This window comes from Vanellus vanellus (genome assembly GCF_965231255.1).
Source record: "Vanellus vanellus genome assembly, chromosome: 3".
Lineage (NCBI taxonomy): Eukaryota > Metazoa > Chordata > Aves > Charadriiformes > Charadriidae > Vanellus > Vanellus vanellus.
The window spans coordinates 43,035,563-43,060,090 of NC_138907.1; the positions used below are offsets into that span (position 1 = coordinate 43,035,563).

At 37.3% G+C, this 24,528-nt stretch overlaps 1 protein-coding gene across 1 annotated transcript in view; it reads right to left on the reverse strand.

Moving 5' to 3' along the window:
* The window catches only part of FMN2 (formin 2), a gene marked incomplete at both ends in the record, with an annotated part of 161,854 nt that overhangs the window by 130,217 nt on the left and 7,109 nt on the right, over nt 1–24,528 (reverse strand). Inside the window, one exon of the mRNA XM_082481187.1 lies at nt 12,716–12,882. Within this exon, the coding sequence (XP_082337313.1) occupies nt 12,716–12,882 (167 nt within the window). The remainder of the gene's footprint in view (nt 1–12,715; nt 12,883–24,528) is intronic.

Consider the following 24,528-nt stretch of genomic DNA (forward strand, 5'->3'; position numbering starts at 1 on the left):
CATATTTCGTTTTTAGATTAAAAGTTGTTTGTTTTGTTTTGTTTTTTTTTTTTTTTTAATTTTACACAGATGCTAAGCTTTGAAGAGACCTGCAGGGAAAAGAACAAAATAATTTAACACTTTTTTTTGGATAACCACTAGTCTGTGTAACTAAGCTTCTACTTGCCTAAAAATAAGTTGTGATAAGAGTGATAATATTCTATTGAGAGCAACTTACTTAAACAGGCAAACGCTGGTTATAAAGTAAAGAGTTTTGTTTTACAGAGGGTGCCTTAAACAGTCAGGGTCAAGGGAAGCTCGTTAGATCTTTTCAGCACAAAAAACATGGCAAAAATCCAGACACATACACGCACCTTAGATAAAGGTAAAATGAAATGGATAAAAAACTTAATACAAAAATCACATCAGGTTCTTCACATAGCCCTGAACTCTATGTTCCTTGAAAAGTCTATCCTTTTCCCATTACTTTGTTATTGCATTCAAACATCTAAATGGGTTTGATTAATGCAGTTCTTTCAGTAACTTAGTACTTTCCCTTTATCTAATTCCAGCTTTTTAGAGGATACGTATTTTGGGGTTTCTGTCTAATTTCCAGTACTATACATACTGTGTAAAGAAAAAGAAAAGGTGCCGGATTTTTCTATTTGTCTTGTTTCCGCACCATCCAAATCTCAAAAACACAGAGGAAAAAAAGATTTAAAAAGGAATTGAGGCAAATCAGAAATTATTTATTTTTGCCCACTCGACTACCTTACACAGTCCAGGGAACACAGGGAAGAACAAGCTTTACAGAGGGTTAGCCGAGTAAGCACAGTTGACTTTCAACAGGATTACATTAGGGTTATAGGGCAATAAAACAGAAGACAGCAGACTGTAGATAATATTGACATAGCATGAGTGAGGAAGACAAACAGTTAAACTGTTCCTGGACATGACATTTCACTACGCCAGTTCTTGAAAGATACAGTACAATCATTTAACAATAAATTTTTTAAGAATTATAAATCTACATGAATTAAGATATAGTAGAAAGAACATAGCATGTCTCAGAATTATTGTACAGATGGGATACATTATGAGGGTAATAAAATATGAAGTACCTATGTTCTTGCTGATAGAATTTACAGCATATAAACTATGAACAATTATAAATTAAGACATCATACAACTCCATAACCGACTCCTAACCCAGCATGGGAGATTTTTTTGTGAGTATAAAAGACAGTATCTTTTTTTTGGTTTGTGTTGTTTTTTGTTTTGGAATTCTTTTTATTCACTATTCAACATAGAAAAGGATGATGGAATAGACTCATCATGTAACAGAAATTTACAGACATAAATGTAAACTCGTAAAAATGCCTCGAAGGAACACATACTACAACCAAAATGTATCTGCATTCAACATATAAAGTATTTAACAGCAGCTACATTCAGATTACTTGCAAATTTATAATTTAAAACATGAAAACCCCTCATGACAGAAAGGTAGTCTGAAGGTCTGGACTTCAGGTTGATAGTCCATAAACTATACTTAAAATGGGAAAAGATTAACCCTGCCCATTTCTGTGCCCTTCAAAAGAAATTAATCATTTGAATGTCCTAATTCCTACTCACTCAAGATACTGTCCAAAATCTAATCCTTTTTACCTTTTCTCTTTAGCTCCTTTCTCCTTTTCCAAATATGATAATGCCATAAATTTGCACGACTATTAGAACATATATGCAGCCAATTCTGTGATGTTGAAGTACTATTCAAGCAAAAGAAACAAAATAATCCAAATAAAAAAATAAATCCAGATTTGCTTTTATCATTAATAATACAAGAATCCACAAACTAGATATAAATTTAAGCACAGCTAGTGAATACCCTTACCGTGATCAAGCTTTGCATACATCTAGAATTTCCACTTCATCTTGCTCAGACTCCACTATTTAGTTAAAGCACTTCTTGGGGGAAAAAAGTACATATATATCCTTGTAATGAATGACCCCAGACTTATTTATTCGGACTCATTTCTGGGTGGACATTGAAAGCTTAAAGCTGTCCGAGTCCAGTCCACTAAACATGATGTCAAGAAGAGTTCTCGTTTCCACAAATCCTTACACAGCACTTTCCACCGGTTCTTGAAACTGCAGAGCATTTGCACATGGGCGAGGCAAACTGCCTGCAGGATCTGACGGTACCTGATCAATAGACATTTTACCACTTCTTTTACCACTGCATTTAGAATAGAGTCACAGAGAGCCCGGTCTGTAGTTTAACTCACTCTCTTCCCAACCAGCTCTCAGAAGGCACAAAGAATGGCTTTTTGTAACACTTTTTCATTCTCAAGTACCAGAGTGTTACATTTCAGGTACATAATATACTAAATACTAATTATGTGACTTCACTGCTTGAACTAAAGATATGCTTTCCTGCAGATCTTTAAAGATGGAAACCAATGCTGTAAGCTCCTCAAAGTAAGGACCTCCAGAAAATGACATATAGAAAGAGGCAGGTGGACCCAGAACTAGGGCCATGAGCTACACCTACAGCCAACATCAGAAGGCATACTGGTGGACCCAGAGCGTTCAGAAAAGGAGTGGCACAGTTTTCACACAAAGAGACCTGGTTTGTTCCCCAGGCCACAGACTGAATTAGAGATTAGTTATCCCCCAGAGCAGGAATATAATGTGCAACCTTGAACCTATGCTTTTGGCAGCTGTATTGCTTCTGGAGATACGCAGGTAATATGACTTTCTGTTCAACGCCACTTCAGCTTTTAATCAACATTTTATCTGCTTCCAGTTCAAAGGACAAAGATAGCCATTGTGAGAAATACTTAAAAGAGGTATAAGAGATGGAGTTGAAACAGCAAAAAGTGTATACACACCTGTCCCAACCGGTTGTAAAAATATGAATTGGCAACATGAGAATCAAGGGGGGAAAACCTGACCAGAAGTATTTTGATAATTCTCAAGAAAAAAAAAAAAAAAAAAAAGAAAAGCACAGTCAGATTGTACATGGCGAGATGGGAAATGTGGGGCAGTACAGAAGCACACTGCTATCTGGAGTAGCCTCTGCTCTTCAGCTCAGCACAGTGGCAGATGGGGGAAGCGCATTAGCAGTACCTCTAAACTTTCTTACGCTAGAGTGAATTGGTGCTAACTTCCCTGACGGCTCCTGCGCTAAGCCATAATGGGATCAGGCCCTATCTTGCAGGGCATTTATTTTCAAATCGTAAACTTGAACAATTTTTCACTAGAACCCCAAACATTCAAAGTTATCCTGAAGAGAGGAAAACGGAAGCATCAGCGTGTCTGCAGACAGGCAGATGTATGCCAGGGGTAAACAGAGAGTGGTAGTTACAAGAAGGTTCCTACTCATCAAATCAGTCTGGATGTGGACAGCCTTCCAATGGGAAGAGCTGGAGGAGTGGGGAGAGTAGAAAGTATAACTGCATTTAAAATGGAACTAGATAAATTCATAGGGAAATTACATTTTATGGTATTTGGGATAATCGGGGGCCAGACTCCATGATTCAGAAGGTGTTTTCTAGGCTAAGAGCTCCAAAGAGCTTGTTCCATGTTTGCATATAACTGCTTGTCATTCAGACTGTTTCAAGTACACGGAAAGATTTTTTTTTTCCTATTCAGGAAGTCTAATCATTCTAATATACTAAGTATACAACCTCTACAATGGAAGAAAGCCAATTGCATGTTCCCACTGCATGTAAATAGTTAATCGGGCAAGCAAGGTTTCAGTTGAAGAAATTAGAGCCGGACTACCTCAAAATGCTCTTATCAGCACGAGACTGCTTTATTTTAAGCAGCTTTTAAAATAAAGAAATCAATACTATCAAGACTGGGAAAAGTGCTTTACTTTTTGAGGAGAGGTTCGGTAATAAAGTGGCAGAACAAGAGCAGTGATTAAACGCGGCTCTCGGCTTGTACTACCTTTGGCTGTACTAGTGAGCACAGATGCCTTTCAAGGCTGAAGAGCAGCAGGTCAGTCATAATGTTGTAATATATGGCTAATATGTGGCACTGGTCACCAGTCGCCACTTGGACATGGAGCCATTGACGGCAACCCTTTAAGCATGACCGCCCTGCCAGTTCCTTATCCACCGAGTGGTCCATTGGTCAAATCCATGTCTCTCCATTTTAGAGAGCAGGATGTTTTGAAGAACAGTGTCAAATGCTTTGCACAAGTCTGGGTAGGTGATGTCATTTCCTCTCCCCTTATCCACCAACACTGTAACACCATCATAGAAGACCACCAAATTTGTCAGGCACTATTTGCCCTTAGTGAAGTCATGTTGGCTGTCACCAATCACCTCCTTATTTTCCATGTGCCTTAGCAGAGTTTCCAGGAGGATCTGCTCCATGATCTTGCTGGGCACAGAGGTGAGACAAATCAGCTTGTAGTTCCACAGGTCTTCCTTTTTACCATTTTGAAAAATGGGGGTTATGTTTCCCTTTTTCCCATCAGTGGGAACTCCACCAGACTGCCACGACTTCTCAAACATGATGGATAGTGGCTTGGCAACTTCATCTGCCAGTTCCCTTAGGACCCACAGATGTATCTTATCAGGTACCATGGATTTGTGTACCTCCAGGTTCCTCAGCTGGTCTCGAACCTGGTGTTCTCCTACAGTGGGAGGTACCTCATTCTCCCAGTCCCTCCCTTTGCCTTCTGCGACTTGGGCGGTGTGGTTAGAGCCCTTGCTGGTGAAGACTGAGGCAAAGAAGTCGTTGAGTATCTCAGCCTTCTCCACATCCCAGGTGACCAGGTTTCCTGTTTCCTTCCTGAGTGGGCCCACATCTTCCCTAGTCTTTCCTTTTGCCACCGATATACCAATAGAAGGCTTTCTTGTTGCCCCTGATGCCCCCAGACAGATTTACCTCTTTCTGGGCTTTAGCTTTCTAACCTGATCCCTGGCTGCTTGGACAGTTTCTCTGTATACCTCTCAGGCTAACTGTCCTTGTTTCCACCCCCTGTAGGCTTCCTTTTTCTGTTTGAAATTGTCCAGGAGCTCCTTGTTCATCCCTGCAGCCCTCCTGGAGTTTTTGCCTGACTTCTTTGTTGGGATGCATCTCTCCTGAGCTTGGAGGAAGTGGTCCTTGAATATTAGCCAGCTTTCTTGGCCCCCTCTTCCTTCCAGGGCTTTATCCCACTGTACTCCAGCAAGCAGATCCCTGAAGAGGCTAAGGTCTGCTCTCTTGAAGTCCAGGGTAGCAAGCCTACTGTGGACCCTCCTCGCCACCCTAAGGATCTGAAACTCCACCACCTCACGATCACTGCAGCCAAGGCTGCACTTGAGCATGACATTCCCTGCCAGCCCCTACTTGTTGGTGAGAACAAGGTCCAGCATGGGGAAAGGAAACCAGGAAACTAAATACCATATTTCCACATCTATTCTCACTCAGTTCCAGAGTTATTTTCCTGGTCTTTGTATTCCCCAATAACTTCTACATTTAATATAGCTGAATAGTGGTGAGCTTATAAAAATCTTTCCTTGAAAGAGGGAACAGTGGCTAGCCTTTTATGAAACAGAAGAACCTCAAGATCTAGCCCTTTTACACATCTGACTTGAACTCCTGCTTGGAAGACCACAACCCAAGACCACTAGGTTATCAGCTGTTACTTAGACCACCTGATGGTGTGTCCTTTCTCATTCAGTCTCTCCATAAATTCTAAGCTGAGTCAAGAAGCTTCTCCATCAAGAGTTGTTTTCACTTACACTGGCACAGTTCTGCAATAAATTTGGAATCTGAAAAATTTGGATTTTCCAAAGAAATTGGTTTCATTAGAAAATTCCTTTCACCTCTATTCTATTTGAAAAGGTGATTATTACTGCTGTAAAAACTTCCTCTTGAAAACAGTCATGCAATATATACAAATTCAACTCTCACTGTGTTCTTAATTCCAAGAGAGAAAAAGGACATTGTGTTACGACTGTCATTCTTAAGAAAGTGAACTAATGTACAGAAAGTCATAAGATATAAAGATGTCTTGAGGTGACAGGGTGACCACCCCCTTCACCCTATGCACAATGATTTTGAAAATTTTACACAGGTGGTGTAAATTTAACATCCATTATGTGCCGCTTGAAGCAGTTCTTCAGAATAACAAGCAGGTAAGCAACGTTCTCTGCAAAAAGAAGCATGAAAACCTAGCAACATCCTACATATAAAATACCTCAGTTGAAAGTGTGTATAGTAGCAATCACCACAAGTAACCAGAAAAGAGAAAGAAAAAGAAAAGAGAGAAGGCTAGAAGACAGCAGAACCAGATGCAACAACTATAAGATAAACATGCAATTAAAATTTCAAAAAAAAGGAGCAAGGAAACAGCATAACAAGAATACTTCAGCCCAGTGATCATCCAACTGTTTCCATTTTACTACTGTCAGGAATATTCAGAGTTGCTCACCACAAAAGACAAAGTGTCACAAAGTATGACTGGGCAATGGAAAAGGAAGAGGAGATATGAGGGCTTTGATTTAGCCAAACTCAACTGCCATGCTAACCTACACGACAAACAAAGATTAAGATAGCAGATTAACAACGTTTTCTCTGCTGTACGCCACAATTTTCACTTAACTTTAAAGTCTTATTCGCTACTGATTCCCAATATACTGCCATGACAAATTTCTTAAAATGGGACTACATTCAGTCTTACACATTTTATTCCTGAGCATTGAAAAATCTTCTTGAAGAAACGCTGCATTGTTGCCAGCTTTATGCTGCAGTTTGGAAAAGAAGTTCTCCCAGCTGAACTCGACTCTTGGGAAAGTTGCTTTTTGGAAACTGATCACTGGTATTTTGGCTCTCTGACTTCTGAGGAAGGAGTCTGTCTGCAATCTGTTTAACTGCTAATTTTCAGACTGGCGTAAACAGTGCAAATAAGTTAAAATTAAGTAAAGTCTTCATGTCACTAATTCCTCTTCCAGCTGACCTGTAAAGTCCCACCATCTGCTACTACTCAGCAGAAAGCAAGCAGTGTCTTTATTTCCTCGGAAAACATTTGCATCACCACAGGTGGCCAGGAGATAGTAGGAAAACAGCCATTTTCATAGCATTTCCCATTTACGCTGTCTGGCTCTCTGCTTGCTTGTGGAAGTGTTATTTCAGAAATAGATGAAAACCTAGTCAGGCGTCACAACTACAAATCACACAAGGAGCACTTCCTATTCCAAACGGTCAAACATGCCTATGGACAAAATCCCATCAAAACACAGTAAAGAAAGACACCCTCCAGAAGAGGTCCACTTAGCTCTTTCATTACAGAATATGCTGAAATAATTATAAATCAAGAAGGCATTAACAGCAGTACTCGACACAGTAATAATATTCAATAAAAGCACTGCAAAAGATGTAAAGAGAGCTAGCCCAATCAAAATGGCATCAGAAATAAAGATAAAAGCTGAGTGTGCATTTCAGACACATATGGAAGAAGATATTGCTGGTTAGTGACACATGAAAGTAGTTGTTGGACCCATCACTGTGCAACAGAGATTAAATTCCCCAAACAAGGAGTATAGTATGGATTCAAAGGTATGCTCAGTTTTCTTCTCAAAACCACTTACAAAATGATAACAGAAAACCTCTATCACAACACCATTTAAGTTTTCACTAAGAATTCAAGGTTTTTAAACCTAATGTTCAGAAATAATGCACAAAACTACTTGGAAAGCTTGTCAGAAAAACAAAACAAAACAGAAATCTGCTATGAAAGGAAAAAATGCCCAGAACTTAAGACTGCACAGTGTGAACTGGAAAATCCGAAACGGGTAGTCATAATCAGGGACTAGACATCCACAACATGTATTAATTGCAACTACTGGATAAAATGCAAACACTACATACAGTCAATATTTCTTAATAGCCCACTGAAGCTAAAGAAGGTTGCCTTTCATTGGTAGGAAAATGCCAGCTTCTTTTATTGGTGTATGGACAGTTTAAATTCTAATGCAAACGTGTTTAATTTATACACATTACTGATGGCTCTCCAAAGATAGCCATCTTCCAGTTTCTGTGATACATCATTAACAGAGGAGCTAAGTAGGAGATGAGATCTCTACTTGTTGAAAATTGTGATCCTCCAACAAGTGCCCGCAAAACTTGACTGTGGTTATGTTCTTGCCAAAGATGCACTGCCTAGCCAGCTCAGCCTTGTGTTTATTTTACTCTAATAGGATAATATAACAAGATAACATGCTAAAAAGCTTAGGACTACACCTGCACTACAGAAATATGGTTATTTAATAACATGACACAGTCATTTGGGACTGACAATTTTTCACAAAGCATTGATTTCTTACATATCATTGAATCAGAGGGTATCTTATTTTAATTTGAAACTTTAGAAGCCCTCTTGAACAAGTCACAACTGTTAAAAAGGGAAAAATTTAAAAGGCAAGGAGGCAATAGTTACTCAAAAGGCAAGCAATTTTTTGGAGAACATTCTTTGGATAGGCTTTCGCTAATCTATCTTTCTATAAACTGTACATTTAATTGCTTGGCCATTTTAAAAAAAAATCTGTTCAAAAACTCTTTTTGTCTTTTATAAAATACTAGCAGAAGAACGAAAGGCTGTAAAGATAGCTCGACAAGTAAGAAGTCAGACACCCACGAGGCAATAACTAGCAGTCTCTCCAGGAGACAGGAAACTGACAAAAAGGGCATCATATTTCTAGAAAGTGAATCTGCCATTGTACATTTACTTACATTTTAAGATACTCTTTACATTATGAGAAGAGTAGGTAGGAAGAGCTATAGCGAAAGCTTCTACTACTTCTCAACAGCAAACATCTTAAAAATCCCAACCCTGTCTACTTCCGTTACTTGTAAAGCTTTGTTCAACTTGTATTTTTCAGACTAATCTTTTATTCTGGGCATCTGCCACAATCTGTTTTGAAAGAAATAATTGATAAAATGGGCCAAGTTACAACATGAAAGTTTTCTCATGAGTTCTTAAAATAGTTTTCAAGCTTCTATCCTTTGGGCTACGATTTGAAATTCGACGAAAAGATCAGAGATACTTCAGGAATATGCCATTTCCAATCACCATTAAAATCTATCCAAACTCTGACTGAGTTATAAGCCTCTGAAAACTGCACACCATCCTCAACATAAATGTGATGACAGTTGCTGGTTCTCTAAAGATTTCTGCTTTCATTGGATATTTGTTGGTCCTTTATGTTTGCCATATATTAACAAAGGAGTAAGCATCACGTCCATAAAGGGTAACCTACACTAGAAATATAAGTGCTAAGACTTTAATTTAAACTGGCTTCCAGGAGCCATTATACTACTAGCCCAAGAAAAGAAGAGTTGTGAAACTTGTCCTTACATTTAACGCATTGCTTAACTGCAGTCAGACTGTGTGGGAGAGAAAGAAATAGGATCCAATGAGAAAAGCAAAAGATGTTGTGTACTATTATTTAATGGGGTGAAGCACAGGCCCACACTGAAGCCTGGAATGTCTTGGGAGAAAGGAGAGAAAAAAAAAAAAAAACAAACCACCACCAACAACCAGATCTATTGTGTGTTACTGAGAAAACAGACACAAGATTTGGATATACAGTTGTAAGACAGGGAGAACTAGAGGTGACCACTGGGCATGAGTAATAAAGAAGATGAGAATATAATCAGAGTGTGCAATTGCAAACATTTCAAGACAGCAGAGAGTTCAGTATTGGTCATGGTAAATTAGATTCACTGGAGAACATCCAGAAAAGGAGATCAGAGTGAGAGAACAGGACTTTTAAATAATCTGTTTATACTCATCTCAAACCATGAGCAATAGATCATAGAGTGAACAAAACTTACTGGATTATTTTCATAAACTGTAACCTAACGTCTTCAAAAAATAAAGTCTATGGGACCACACTTAAGCAAAAGGGCACTCATAGATTTTATTCAAAATTAAAAAATAGTAAGTTAAACCTCAGAAATACATGGAATCAGTCACAAAAAGAGAAAAAGAGGGATTCAGAAGGATTTCAGTGGAAAAAAAAGTTGGCAATTCTGCAAAAAAACATGCTAAAGGAGTGACCTAAGAGACTTTATAAGAACCAGACTAAGACAAAGATCAAAACAGCCAAATAAGTAATGTTAATGAACAAGCAAGGACCGGAGCTGAATGGAGCAGAAAGGAAGGACAATGAGGTGGCAGACAAACCTGGCTGGGACCAGGACAGGGTTACAGGAGCTTTGTTGATGGCAGTTTCAGCTGAGTGAAAAGGACAACAGTCAAACTGGAGGCAATCCAAGATGGAACTGGAGGCACATGCGATGAACTCAATGATGAAGGAAAAATATGGGACTGGCTGTGCTCCCAATTTTGCAGTAAGGTCAAAGATGATGTATCTCCTAATTCTAGATTGGTGAAATTTAAGTAATACTTAAGGCTAGTCTAAATCCTCTTTCTTTGAAATCAATGGTTAGATCAACATTAAAATCTTGCTCTAATGAATTAAAAAAAAAAAAAAAAAACTAAATAAGAAAAAAGCAAAGTGCAGACACAGAGACAGATGCAGGAGGGGACAGGAGTCACAGATCTCACCTGTTCTTTTTCAAGTACCATATAGCATCACCAATTTGTGTGAAAAAACTTATCTTACTTGTTTCATTTCCCTACATAACTGCTAGCATTTATTTTCTGTAAGATATTTTATTGACTTGCTCTAAGAAGCAAAAGCATCTAGGAAAAGCCCAATTTTGAAGTTCTCAGCCACTAGAATTTACACTGCAGGTTCTAAACATTTTCACCCTTGTAGGGCATGTAATGAATAAACAGGTAGGAGTTCCTGCACTGTGGTCACCAAGGCCTGAAGCAGAAACATATTCCCAAACTCAATAGCAGCAGCTCTCACATTTGTGCCATGTGCAATTCAGTTGTTGAGATTGTAGTGTTCAAGACAGATGCATGCTCCTTTGAAGTAGGATGCACTACTAGTTGCAGACACATACACAGGGCTTTACACTACTTCTGACATTGTTTTACAGGAGCATCATCTATTTATGGGACTTATACAGAAAAATAATAACAGAGCATTTGTGTTTTATTGATAGTCCAATTCAAATTAAGATCACTGCTAAACCAGCAACATCTTAAATTGCTGACTTTGACACACTGTTCACATGGCACTAGGCTAGGCTACTGTCTCTTTTCAGAAAGTCCATCCTGTTGGATACGGTCAATGAAAGATAACTAGCCTAATTCTCTTATGCAGACAAAGCATTTTATACCAGTTAACAAACAAGCCTCTTCTGCTTCTTTCCATGCTTCTAATTTGATAAAATCCATTTATAAGTAGAGGAGAAACTTTTTAAAAAAATAATATTGTATTCAATACTCCAAAGAAAAGATTAGCTGAATATATGGTAAATGCAGAACCGAAAACATTGCCAGACTCTTTTAAACAACCTGAAAAATAAGACACATGTCTTTTCCAGTAATTTTCTTGAGTATATTTAACCATAAACACTTTCAGATGGTGTGTGATTTTAAATTGTCTGAGTAACCTCAGTTTTTTTTAGTCACACTACATTTTTCAATTATTTTCAAAAAACAGTTTGAAAATGTTTTAAACATTGTTTTTTTAAAAAAAAACAAAACAAAACAAAACATAAAGGTTGAATACTGTTAGAGGGACCATGGAATTATTTTGCAGATAACCTAGGTTATCTAGGAAACTCTGTTTGTTGTAAGAATTCATCAGACAAATTTGATCTACACAGTTGCGTATTCAGCAGTTCTGTTAAACTATTCTTTAGGGAAGATAAGAAAGAGTCAAAGAGTTAAAAAGACTCATGCTCATGCATATATATGCCAATCATTTTTTGAGTATTTTTAACCAAGCTTCAGCTTAATGTGTAGAATAGGGATGATCTTAACTATACCAGTAAGATATTAAGTAGATTAGTTAATATTTGTACATTATTTTGAATTTAATTAGTGAAGAGAAAAACCCTGATTATCTTCAGTCACATAAACCAGTACAAAGAAGCGTCAAAGATAAAATTTAACGGCAAGGATCATTATTTTTTAAGTTCACTGTAAAACTTCACAGGTTGTACAGTATCATACAGTAGAAAGACATCCTCATGTTGAACTCCTTATCCAAGAGGAAGGAGAATTATGTTGGGCAATGCCTGCACCACAGTTTTGTAAGGGCATGCAAACACCACCAATAACAGCACTTTGGCCCGATAGCCCAAAGGCACAGATAACACTGTAGCTGGAATGCCAGCAAATTTGCACTGAATCTTTAACTACTTAGTATCAAAAGCCTTTCAGGAGGAAAAAATTATCTAGCACAGACATCCCGGTTGGGTTCTGTAAAGTTTTGTGACATGTTGGTTTCTGTTGTTCCTTTAATTTATATTTTTGGTGAAGCAGCTATTGTATTGAAATGTTGGTAGTCCTATAGAGTGGTTTGATTCAAAGAAAAAGACTTCATGAAAACAACAGATAAAGAACAGTATAGCAGACTAAGACATGAGTTAAAAAGTTAAGAAATCAAGTTATGGGAGAAATTTTTAAAACTTACGCTTACTTGGGTACAAAGGTGTACACACTTCAGCTCAGAAAAAATAGCTGGCCACCCTCATAACGGCAATTTTCATTAAAAGGACTAAGAGAACTCTCTCAGGACTGATAAACCATTGATAGATCATGCCCCGCTTGGCAAAACAGACAAAAGATAACCTTTTCAGTACTTACATCAAACGTGGGTGTGCTTTGCTGGGCACTCTGATTACACGGTTCTCTGAAGCAGTCAGTGAACGGAAGCAAAAGACCCATTGCAATAATACGAGAACATAGTTTTTCTGCTTCTTCTTGTGGTGCATTTTCCTGCTGGCTGAAGAGCTTTTCCAGCAGAGTTCGTCCTGCCAAGGTGAAGTCACAGATCAATTAGAATTTGTAGCTGTCTACAGGACACAAAGATTTAGGAATTACAATGTGCATTGAAAATCTAAACTATTAGAAGTAAAAATATGAAATTATAAAAGAATACTTGAGAAAAGTAGCTTATAATAAGTCTTTAATATAAAATATTTCTATGTCAGAATTTGAACTGATCTGTATCCTGATTGATTAGAATATTTCAGAAAATATGCATTGTGTTGGCTGCACTGCGGGGCAAGAACAAAAAACATAAGATGCTACTGTAGCAGCATTTTCCTATTTATTTATATTACACAATTGTCCTGATGGGAAAACCAAGATATTACCAAGAAATGAAGTAACTTTTTCCAAGCATCTCACACAAAGTTATAGAATCAAGTCTCCCCAACTCATGGGATAAGCCCTTGTTTTTTGAATCATAAAATGATCATAGCTTTTAAGAAATTGTGCTCTATTTCTTTGGATAAACTCTCAACAAAAGAATAACAACAAAAAAAAAAACCCTGAAAACTATTCTGTTTAAATTATGTTTAATACAGCTCCAAAGCAGCAAAATGCTCCAAACGAAAATGCGATGCCACAAGCAGCAATTCAGAGAAGTAAAACTTTTGAAGAATAAGAAACGAGACTGATTCCTCTTACAGGGTCAGATTTCATGATCAAAATGTTTTCTTTGTTATCTCACAAGAGCATGAAAGGAGGGCATATGTTATAAAGTATATTACAGGAGACAATGCTAGAGGTTTGAAAGACCTTTGTGCTGTCTGCAGTTAGCCAGAAAGAGACTACAAAAATTAGTTATACACACAGGCTGTAGTAAAGTACATTGTAAGAACATTAAATTCTTGATTAAGGTCTAAAATTTCAAAAGATGCCAAAGTTCAGATTAACAGTATATAAATAAATATGTGAAATAGATCTACTGGAAGAGAAAATGCAGAATAAAGTTAACTTCATGTTTTATTATAAACTAGCCATGAATACAATTTGTACCTAAATCGGTTTCTATAGTCTGTCTTTTCCACCCACTCACTGCAGCCAAAGATATTTTCCAGAAATAATATAGTGCATTAAGAAAGCATTTTAGTGTCATTTAAAGTAGTAATAATAATAAAAATAATAATAATGTTTTTTACATACAAATGGAAGATTTCTGTTTGAGTGTTGATTTTATTCAAAATGCAAAATTTCCCAGGCTTATTGAATATACTAAAAAGATTTGTTTTTAAACATCTGGATGCAATTAAAAAAAAATACTGTAAGTGACTTTTTGCCCAAAGTTTCTGTATTATTTTAACTTCACTTGGCAATACAGTCTAAAATAAAGAATACATTAAAATGTTAGAAGTTATTTCTAAGATTTTCCTCTACACATCTAAAGATCTGAATTACTAGACCAAGTTTCCTAGCCTTCTGTTAGACACAATACAGTACATTCAAGGGGATAAACCAGGGGATAAACTTTTAAGATACACAGGTTTCGTTATGTTTGCCGATTAGTTTGCTTCTGTTCCTTGGCTTCACCACCTATAAGGTGATGATAACATAATCGCTTATTCAACATATCCCTCTATTTAGCTAAAGATACAGTTCAGTCATTAAATCTTCAATGTCATTAATTAATTGAAGACAGGCTTTCTTACTGACTGCAATTTTTAACAATTTACCCACAGTTGTAGCAATGTACAGCAATCCCCTACATGAAGAAAGGCAACAGTTTGAACCCATGGAAGAGAAGCACGAATAGGGAGCTATCTGCTGGCAGATGTTTTTGTGATTTGTTTTAGTAATTTTTCTTTTGGGTTGTAGTTGCCAATGCTCAGTGTTGCTGTAAAAGACGACTGATGGCCCCTCACTACAAGTAGGACGTTGAGGTGTTGGAGCGTGTCCAGAGAAGGGCTACAAAGCTGGTGAGGGGTCTGAAGGACAAACCTTATGAGGAACAACTGAGGGAACTGGGGTTGTTTAGCCTGGAGAAGAGGAGACTGAGGGGAGACCTTATCACTCTCTACAACTACCTGAAAAGGATGTTGTAGAGAGGTGGGGGCTGACCTCTTCTGCCTAGTGACAAGTGATAGGACAAGACGAAATGGGTTCAAGTTGTGTCAGGGGAGGTTTAGATTGGCTATTAGGAAACATTTTTTCACTGAAAAGGTTATTAAACATTGGAATAGGCTGCCCAGGGAGGTGGCGGATTCGCCATTCCTTGGAGGCACTTAAAAAAAGGGACATGGTTTAGAAGTGGTTTTGTCAGGGTAGGTTAATGGTTGGACTTGATGATCTTAAAGGTCCCTTCCAACCTCAGCAATTCTATGATTCTATGAAAAACCTCCAAGCTACTACTCTCTTACTGCAACAAATGGATTCTCCTAGCTATAAATACTGAGGTTAAGCTATATAAACAGGTGTTAGAGAAAAATAAAGAATACAAGAATACATCATGCTGACACCAGAGCATCAATTGGTAGCATTTCTGGGACAAAGCACATCATATTACCATCTTATCACCTTATATCACTGAGCAAAGTTCAACAACATGGAACATCATCCAGTTAAATGAGAGACTGCAAGTTATGAGGATGAATGGGGAAGTCAATGCTTTAGATTTATCCAAAATGCACAGAAGAAAAAAAATAATAGGAAGAAAATACACCAGAGGAAGAGCAGTCTGTACACACATACAAAAAATAGGACCATGCAAGAAAACCACACATTTCTTCAGGCTATATTGACTATTCAATGTTAGCCATGGCTTTTCAATGTCAGACTTGATATATCTGTGTTGGTTTTTTTTTGTCTGGATGTTTCCACATTTAAATAGTCTTGTCATGTTTAAAAAGTCTTCTCCTAGACATCCAGAGACAGAATAGCCCCTTCCACCCTTTTTGCTTTAACATAATTTACATGACTAATAACTGTATGTGAAAAAACAGGAAATGAGGCCTTTTTTCCTTAATTTCCGATTCATTTGCTAATTTTTGTAGCACTTCTTAACAGTCTTGTTAAAGATCAAATACTTTGTTCAGAATCTTAGTTGCTATCCACTTGCAGTTGAATTTGTATAATGATTATTAACTATTGTTTCTTATTGATTATTAACTATTGCCTAAACACACTTTAGCATTCAGACAATATAGAATATGTAAAAAGTCATTAACGAACTTAATTTCTCTTACTGTACTTGGCATTACTTATGCCATTTTGTCCATCTGGGCCTTAAGCATTCTCTCCAGTGTATTATCAATCTTGGAATAAATAGGGTAGTAAATATTATTTCATGATATTAGCTAGTACTTCTTAACCTAAAAGAATCAGTCATTTAACTCAAACTAACTTTAGTACAATTAAGCTCTCTTTTGCATCAAATACATGCTGAGTCAAAAAATACAGGTTCTCAACACAAAGGTAGTAATGTTTGGATACAGCTGTGCTCTAGCACAGCTTGTGTGTTCCTTACAATTGCTATGGAGACCTGAGGAAAGATACAGAAATTTGAATTACAGAAATACATTTTGCCAGTTCAGTTAACACATTTTACAAAATGCAAGCTGAAAAAGGTTCAATTTTCAATGCATTCAGAAATAGCTTCACTGCGAACAGCTGTGAAAAAATCTCTGCATCAACAGTAAATAGGTTATATGTTCAAAGCACTTACTGGGCAATATATTTAGAACAGACTGTTAAGCCACTGAAGTTGTGTAGCTAGCCGACTACGGCTTATCGTCAAACTGAATCGTCATTACAATTGTCGGAAGCACCCGCCCCTCATCAAACATAAAAACCAGTGAAAGTTGTAAAAAGGACAATACGTATTTTCCTTAAAGGGGAGTGAGGAGGTATACAGCTAAAGCTATTTTACGTGGGAGAACAACATTTGAAAGCCACTGCTTACCATGAAGTAGTTCCTCCCTTGTTAAGGGCATCTGATATTTCTCTTTCACCTACTTTCAGGTAAAAGCCAGTTGTCACTTCAGCTGAAGCATTCCAGCTCCAAAGTCCTCTGTGGCCCAGGGAGGCTGGTGCCAAATTCACCCCTGCCTCACTGCCCTCTGACCCTACTTCTGCCTGCACTGATGTCAAAACAAGAGACGTTCATTCCTCTCATCAGGAATCACATTTATGATTTTGATTCAGGGCAAGACAGAGGTTATATTTTTGTTTAGGTATAGCAAAATACCTCTTTAACACTGACCTATACAGGTTTTTAAATACTTTTGTTTCAAAACAGAAATGGTTTGCCAGCACCCCATCTATCCGCACTGCACAAGTTTGGAATGAATTCAAATTAAAATTACTTTATGTCTATAGGCATGAAATTGACTGTACAATATTAATCCCTGAATCCATTCTATCTTAAATAGCAAAACCCAAATCACAGCCATATTTATTGCACAGGCTAAATTCCAGTCAACTTCAACTGCAAGATTTTGAGATACAATTTTTCATCTTTGGTTTACAAATAAAATGCAAGAACAGCCTTTTTCCTCAGACATCATTAATCACCTCATATAAGTTACAGATATGAGGTAATAAGTGAAGATGGTTGAAAGTGACCTGGAATAATTAAGTTATTAATGATTTCATAATTATTACATGATTTCTGTTACAGGGTTTTAAATGCAATGGTTAAGCAATTTCTTTTGGTCGCCCATACATGCCATGAAAATATTAAAGAACAAAGATCTCTCAGCACTCTTGTTTTTTCCTAAAAGGTTAAAAAAGTTTCAACTTTTTATATTTTAAACTACTCTTCTTCCCAGAAATCCCAGGTCATGAAGTTCCTGGAGCCTATTCTTACCAATCCCCTAAGTATTAGTTTGGTGGGGGATGGGAAGCGTATCAAGGTTTAAATTAGAGAAAAACTGCAGTTAAGTTTCACCCTTAGATCAAATCAGTATTCTGAGGATCTTGCCAAAACCCTCCAGCAATTAAGGCGACTATAAACTAATAAGTTATTTTTTTAGGAGCTTAGAATGACTTATTAAATCCCAGCAAGGGATAAAAAGACTTTTCTTTCTTCTTTTCTTAAAAAGGATTACACAATTAATTAACTAAAAGAATGGGAACATGAAATTAAGTTTGGAAGTATCAGGTACTCTGGCCGTCTATGGATATTTTGTGATACTTCTGCTGCCATAGTTCAGTCTAGGTCCGCTGGCTCAGCTTCCAAATTCCATGTTCTCCACCTCCACATCATCTGCCGCTTCCTCCCATTCTCATTAAGATGAAGCACTATGATCTTATGATCTCCTGTATGACATTATAGGTCTTCATCCTATCACTATGACCAAGACCTGAGTAACATTGTTCTTCAAACCCACCTCTGGCAACAACAATAGAACATGTAAGATGTTCAGCACAGAATAAAAATTCACAAGTCCCAGTATGGTTTCCATTCATACCATATCCCTTTTTGAAAAATGCAAGTAATTGTATTTTTGAATGATCATATTCAATTTCAGACTTACTTCAATGATATTTACTCAAATGCAACGTGGAGGGAGAAAGGAGGCCTACCTCACCAAAAGTCATTCTACAAGCATTATTTCATATAATAATGAAATATTGTAAAATATTAACTATTATATATATTATATAAAACACATATAGTAATTTAATATCATAATCCCACTCCCTTTGGCCTGTACAGGTGTCTGCGTGCATTCATTATGCCTCCTTCCATATGGCCCCAACTGCTACAGACCTTGCCCATCAGTACTGATAATCTGAACCACCTTGTTAGTCATGACCTGGACTATGAGTCACTTTTGATGGGAGATGTTGCCTATTTTAGAAGGAAGCATGTTTGGTCTTTCTATTACGCTTACCTTATACCCCAGGGCAACTTTGTCTCCTTAAGCAGACACTAAAAATAAGGATCTACCCTCTTCTGAAACGCAGGTGTGCCTATGGTATTACTGAATATTGAAACCACATTCAGTAGTGTCCACAGAGAAATACAGGGAAATCCCAACTCAATGAATTTACATTACAGGTCTTTTCCTGTCCAGTCTGCTTAAGGTCAACCTTTCAAAGAGCACCAAGTTAAGCAATAAAATCCTTAAGAACTAGCAATACCATAAGCATGTTGTTGTTGGCTTTAGATTTGCTTAATTATTGAGGCGGGGGAGAGGGACAAATGGAAGAGAGATCAGCAGAAAACTACAGTGGTCACAGATATACTAAAAAGCCACAGCTGCTTGCAGTGAGGCCCCGCACTACAGCGGAGCTTGCAATATCGTTTCCCTGGGGATCGTGCTGTTATAACCTCACATTTACCTTTAAAGATGTGTCTCTTATCCTCCTTACACTACATTTGCAAAAGCCCAGGAGCACAGCTGTCAGTGAGCACAAGTTGAGAATAATGATTAAAATGAGTTCTACTCTGAAAGCTCCCCCTTCGGCCAGTCTCCCACGATCCTCTCTAACAACCAGACCGCTACACCACACTTCCACCATTAGCAGAGAAGCTGCATCAACACATCTTAACCTATACGGAATGGAGACAGACCTTCAGTTTTAATTTTTCCCAATGCAGAATGAACAGCTTCAGTGTAATACCAGTCCTGAACACCCTACTCAGAGTCATGTCAAGGGTTAACAGTGACTCATGCACGTACTGCTTACATCTTCAAAAACTGAAATCAGCTCTTCCTCTTTTCTCCAGTTTACCTTTTTTTTTTTTCTTCCCACTTCAATGAGATCATAAATGCTTACACAGCAAAGAGATTTCATAAGCTTTGAAGCCAAAAGTACTACAGGCAATGATCTATTTTTGGGAGTTAGGACAGGAAAAAAAGGAAAAGGACTAAGAGATGGACAAAGTGATGTATTTCCATTTAGAATATATTTTCTAATAGTCTTGCAAAATATAAAGAGACAATTGTAGTCTTCATAGGGTTTTTCAATTCACAAAGGATTACAACTGTGAACATAGTAATATGAATTAAAAAAAAAAAAAGAGCAGAAAATGGGGAAAAAGAAAAGCTGATTTCTACAGCATTCAAAAGTTAGGAAATACTATAATTGAGATATCTGCTGCCACATATATCCCTAAAACATTCCTTCGTGCCAAATTTTTTCTTGTCTCCTTTTCTACATATACTACCATCAAGGTCACAGCTAAGTCAGGCCTGAATCATCTGGCAAAGCACCTAAACTGTGCAGCACCAAACATTCCCCAGAATATCAGAAGAGGACAAACATGAGAGACAGAAATACAGCGAAGGCTTCCATATATGCTTACTTGTAGATGAGCTAGTAATTGCAACTACAGGCCATTTCTTAAATATTTTACAGTACAAGTTTTATTCATTCATCATATTCCCACAAACTCCACAGCAAAAGCTTGCTGAACCACTTCCTGGGGGCAAACGAATCACACTTCATTTTCACCTTTCTACTGTTTAATGTACTTTCCTAGGTCTCAAATATACAAAGCACTGAGCGACTGCTGTTCCACATATAAAATTAATATTTCAAGGATCAAAAGTGTTACATTTCTGTAATATTTCCTTTCATTTCATAATCTTTTCAAATTTCAAGTTTTTCAGCTAACCTGTACCAGTCAGCCTAAATATAATATGCAACACGTGACTGCTGAGAAAGAAGAGGTTTTCAAAGGTACACATGGAACCTGGGGAATTACACAGAACTGGAAATCAGTACTCTAGCCATCTCTTCTTCTCTTCAAATAACAAGCCTAAGTCTTGCATAAATGCATATTAAATATACATTTGGACTAAAAAAATAATTAATTTAGTCTCTTGTTTGCCTGAAGCCTGACCTGGAAGATTATGCCCAATATTCCAGGATTAGAGACTTCATTTATTGTTCTTTTTCATTGCAGAGTTTCTAATCTTCTGCTGATTTAGATTAGGAAACCGTTCCAGATCTCTCATCCTGTGAGGTTGTTTTGGCTGGGTTTTGGGGAAGTGGGGTTGCCTTTTTTGTGATTTCTTTTTTTTTTTTTTTTTTTTTTTTTCCAAAGGGATTGAATTTTCATTGACAGATACTTTCCTAAAACCACATGACAGTTTTCTCACAGCCTGGTTACATAAAACATGGAAAAACCACAAAGCAAGAGGTCTGGCAAAAATTTGAAAATGGGATTCCCAAAAAATAAAGATGACAAGGAAAAATCCTAGATTTAATGAAGTAAAAAGCCACCCCAGAAAGGATGTTACAAACAGTTTTCAAAAAAAAACCCCATCTCACTCTTTATCCATAGTGTCCCATGATTGAACCAAGCAGCTGTATTCTAAAACAGCTTGCTCCACTCGTGCAGGCTATGAGACATGGCAACACCACCAATTTCAGCATACCCTCAACAGTCTGTTAACAGATTAGTTAACCATATGCCATACTTGCACAAATCGTGCTGGAAAAAGCTGAAGCAGTCAGGTCAAAAACTGCTTAATGCAAACCTTGGTCCTGATGAATGAACTCGTGATGCCAGCCTAGTTCATAATTTTGAAATTTGTATTATAATACAGAAAGACTAAAGTTTACTGAAAATTTCACTTGGTGATAAAAGGTCGAGTCCTACAAACACTAATGTCAGGACAAAGGTCAGGACCCAGCTCTGCTCTTGCATTAGTCATGCAATAAACTTCCACAGCCTGACCAAGTCTATTACAACACTAGGTCGAAGTAGACCTTTTTGGTGGAAGAGAAGTAACACGACAATGTTCCTTATCAAAGCCACCAGTCATTTTCTTCTTCCAGTAAGTGATTTGCAGTGTTGCCATTTTCTTTGGAAACCCAGATGAGTTCTTTCCTACCACTTTTGCTTTGCCTAGAAAGCAGCTGTATATAAAAAGCTATCAATGTAGTCTTATTGATCTTTGCTAAAATCATGCTGCATTTTTTTCCATTTTCTTTACCCTTTCATCATACACCAAATAACTTATCATTATTTCCTCCTTCAAGATTCATACCAAAACCTTGCTTGTTGCTGCAGTCAAAATAAGACGACTAAAATTGCCTGGATTGTTTGCAACAACAACAATATAATACTTTTTCTAAAAAACAGGTATTCTAACTTTGCTATCACCAGAGCTTCAAAACACTTTAAAATATTTGTGACGTCCTGTGATAGTGCTTTCAGAATTCTTGCACATTAGCAAGTCTCTTAAGCATTCTGTTTCCTCAACTTGAGCAATAAGCTCCTTGAAATTTTGCTTCTGCAGTGACTAAGATTTTACACCTTTCCCCCACGCTGAATTTTCTGATATATGACATATGTATAACAGGATAAGCTGAGACAAAGTACTAAAATATGCTTTTATCCCTACCCTCCACTAGATATATTTTATATGTATCTTATATGTCACTAGATACCTTTAAAAAGCTGCATTTTTTAAATACCAAACAATTCCCCAACTATGATACAACAGGGGTACACAGTACAAAATGCCTTTCTAAAAACATAAACAAGATGCACCCTCCCACAACGTTATATGGCATGTCTCCTTTCACCTTGATTTCTCTTCAGGTTCTAATGCAATATTATTGCAGACAACAAAGTATTTACAGAAGCTTTCCTAATTAGAGAGGGTTATGCTAAAAGAGAATCTATATGTGTCTGTCTACTGAGTTTTTAAGGCACCATATGCATCTTCGGCAACTTTTATATTGTGTTTTCTAGGTGCCTAGGTTCCTCTCAGCAAGTATTTAATTCTGCTCATCTTTACCCTTTTAGTTTCTGTGGTGATTTGTGATGTGAAGGCAGCATTCTGTGCCAGGTTCTCACAGACTGCTGGAAAGCCACAATTCTTTTTGTCTAGCTCTTTAAAGTAAGAAGTTCCTCTGATGTCTTTTTGGGCAGCTATTACTAACAGCGTCTTTCGTCAGTCCAAACTGATACACACTGTTCTTTACAACCCAATTTTGTAACACTTCTTTATTCTCCAAGGGTTCTAGATTTCATTTGACATTTAATGCAGTCTGGCTAATCTCTACCTAGAAGTAAATCCAAGTATTTGTTCAAGCAGCTACAGGTCACAAACCATAACTGAACTGAACTAGCAAGCCTCTGAAGTGGGACACAAATAACAAATTTCTTTCAACCTACTCATTAGAGTCCCAGCATGCCTTAGTTTTCTTTCCTCTCCAGAACCTGCGCACCCAAGCCCTGACCATCTCCTCCAACTTCAATAACTGCTGATTTTTTAATATTCATTACAATGTACAAAAGCTTTTCTTCTTTGTAACCGTAAACAGAAATGGGTAAGATGAAGAAAGGGGAAAAGCAGAACATTAGAACTACATTTCATGAAACAGAAAGATATATACACGCATGTCTATATATTTGTGCAGATATGGTCTCCTAGATTTCATCTGAATAAAACCTAAGCACGTCTCCATTGGTCTAACGGGACCTTCATGTTGTTTCATTGATGTAATCAAATATTTCAACTATTGTCTTGACTCTTTGCATGACAAAATAGTGTTTAGATACACACCCTCTATTATGAAGGCAATGGTTTGGGTTTGTTTTGGGTTTGTTTTTGTTTTGTTTTGTTTTTTTTAATGAAAACCACCTTTTCTTCCATGACTGTTAGCAGATGTTAATATAGTTAATTATACTGTTACTGAAGCATTGACTTCTTTTGTAAAGTGATTTTTTCTTTATCAGTGCAAGGAAGAGGAAATAATAAGAATTACTTTTCCCCTGTTACATGCTACCTATTACGCATGTTCACGGGACATCTAAGCCTGATCTCAGCATCAAATAAACTCTAGGATGAAAGCTGCCTCCTGTAATTACTCCCACAGTAAAGTTAATCTATGCTTCCTCCCAATTCAAATTCACCCCAGGTTCAGAGCTCTGGCGTGCCTGATAAACTTCATACAGATCCCGAGACGAAACACTTCATACTTTTACTGACAAATAAGAACATCTCAGTGATAAATTCCATTTGTGCCTAGGCTTACCTGCCACTATTTAGTTGCATATGTCAGGGCACCAAAAAGATTAAATTCTCAAGCATTTTTGTACTTCTTCTGTATGTATATATTTCCATTTAATTTTGTATATATTGGGATTTACTTTTACAACTGTGACATTGTTTACACACACATGCACACAATCTCATGATCACTGCTTCTTACTGTTACAAAACTGCTAACTGACTTAATGGGTTCTATCATCTATGCATCTACAGGTGAAAGAAGTCATGTTATGTATTTATCTGAGAATAAAGCAAGATTTTGCATCAGAAAACATAATCCACTTCCTATTCATGGTCAGAAAACCTAGCTATTTCCATCGATGTGAAGGAAACTCACTCTGAACAGCAGCAATATGGAAATAAAATGAGGAATTGTCATTTTGTAGTCAAGGTAACACAGACCATCTCGCTGTCCCCAAATTCCTTTACATGAACTGTGATGTAGGAATGCGGGAAGTTGTTGCTGCTTAAAAGAAATGAGTGTACAGCTCCTGAAGCCACTTGCCACCTTTTCTGAAGCACTTAATGAAATGCAACTGGCCTTGTATTATCATATGAGGAAGCAGGAATGAGGTGACACAATGTGAAGTCCTCACATCCTTTCATCACTTCCTTTCACAGCTTCTCACTGTTTCTGCCCTGTTCCCCTTGTATCAAGTCACCTCATCCCCC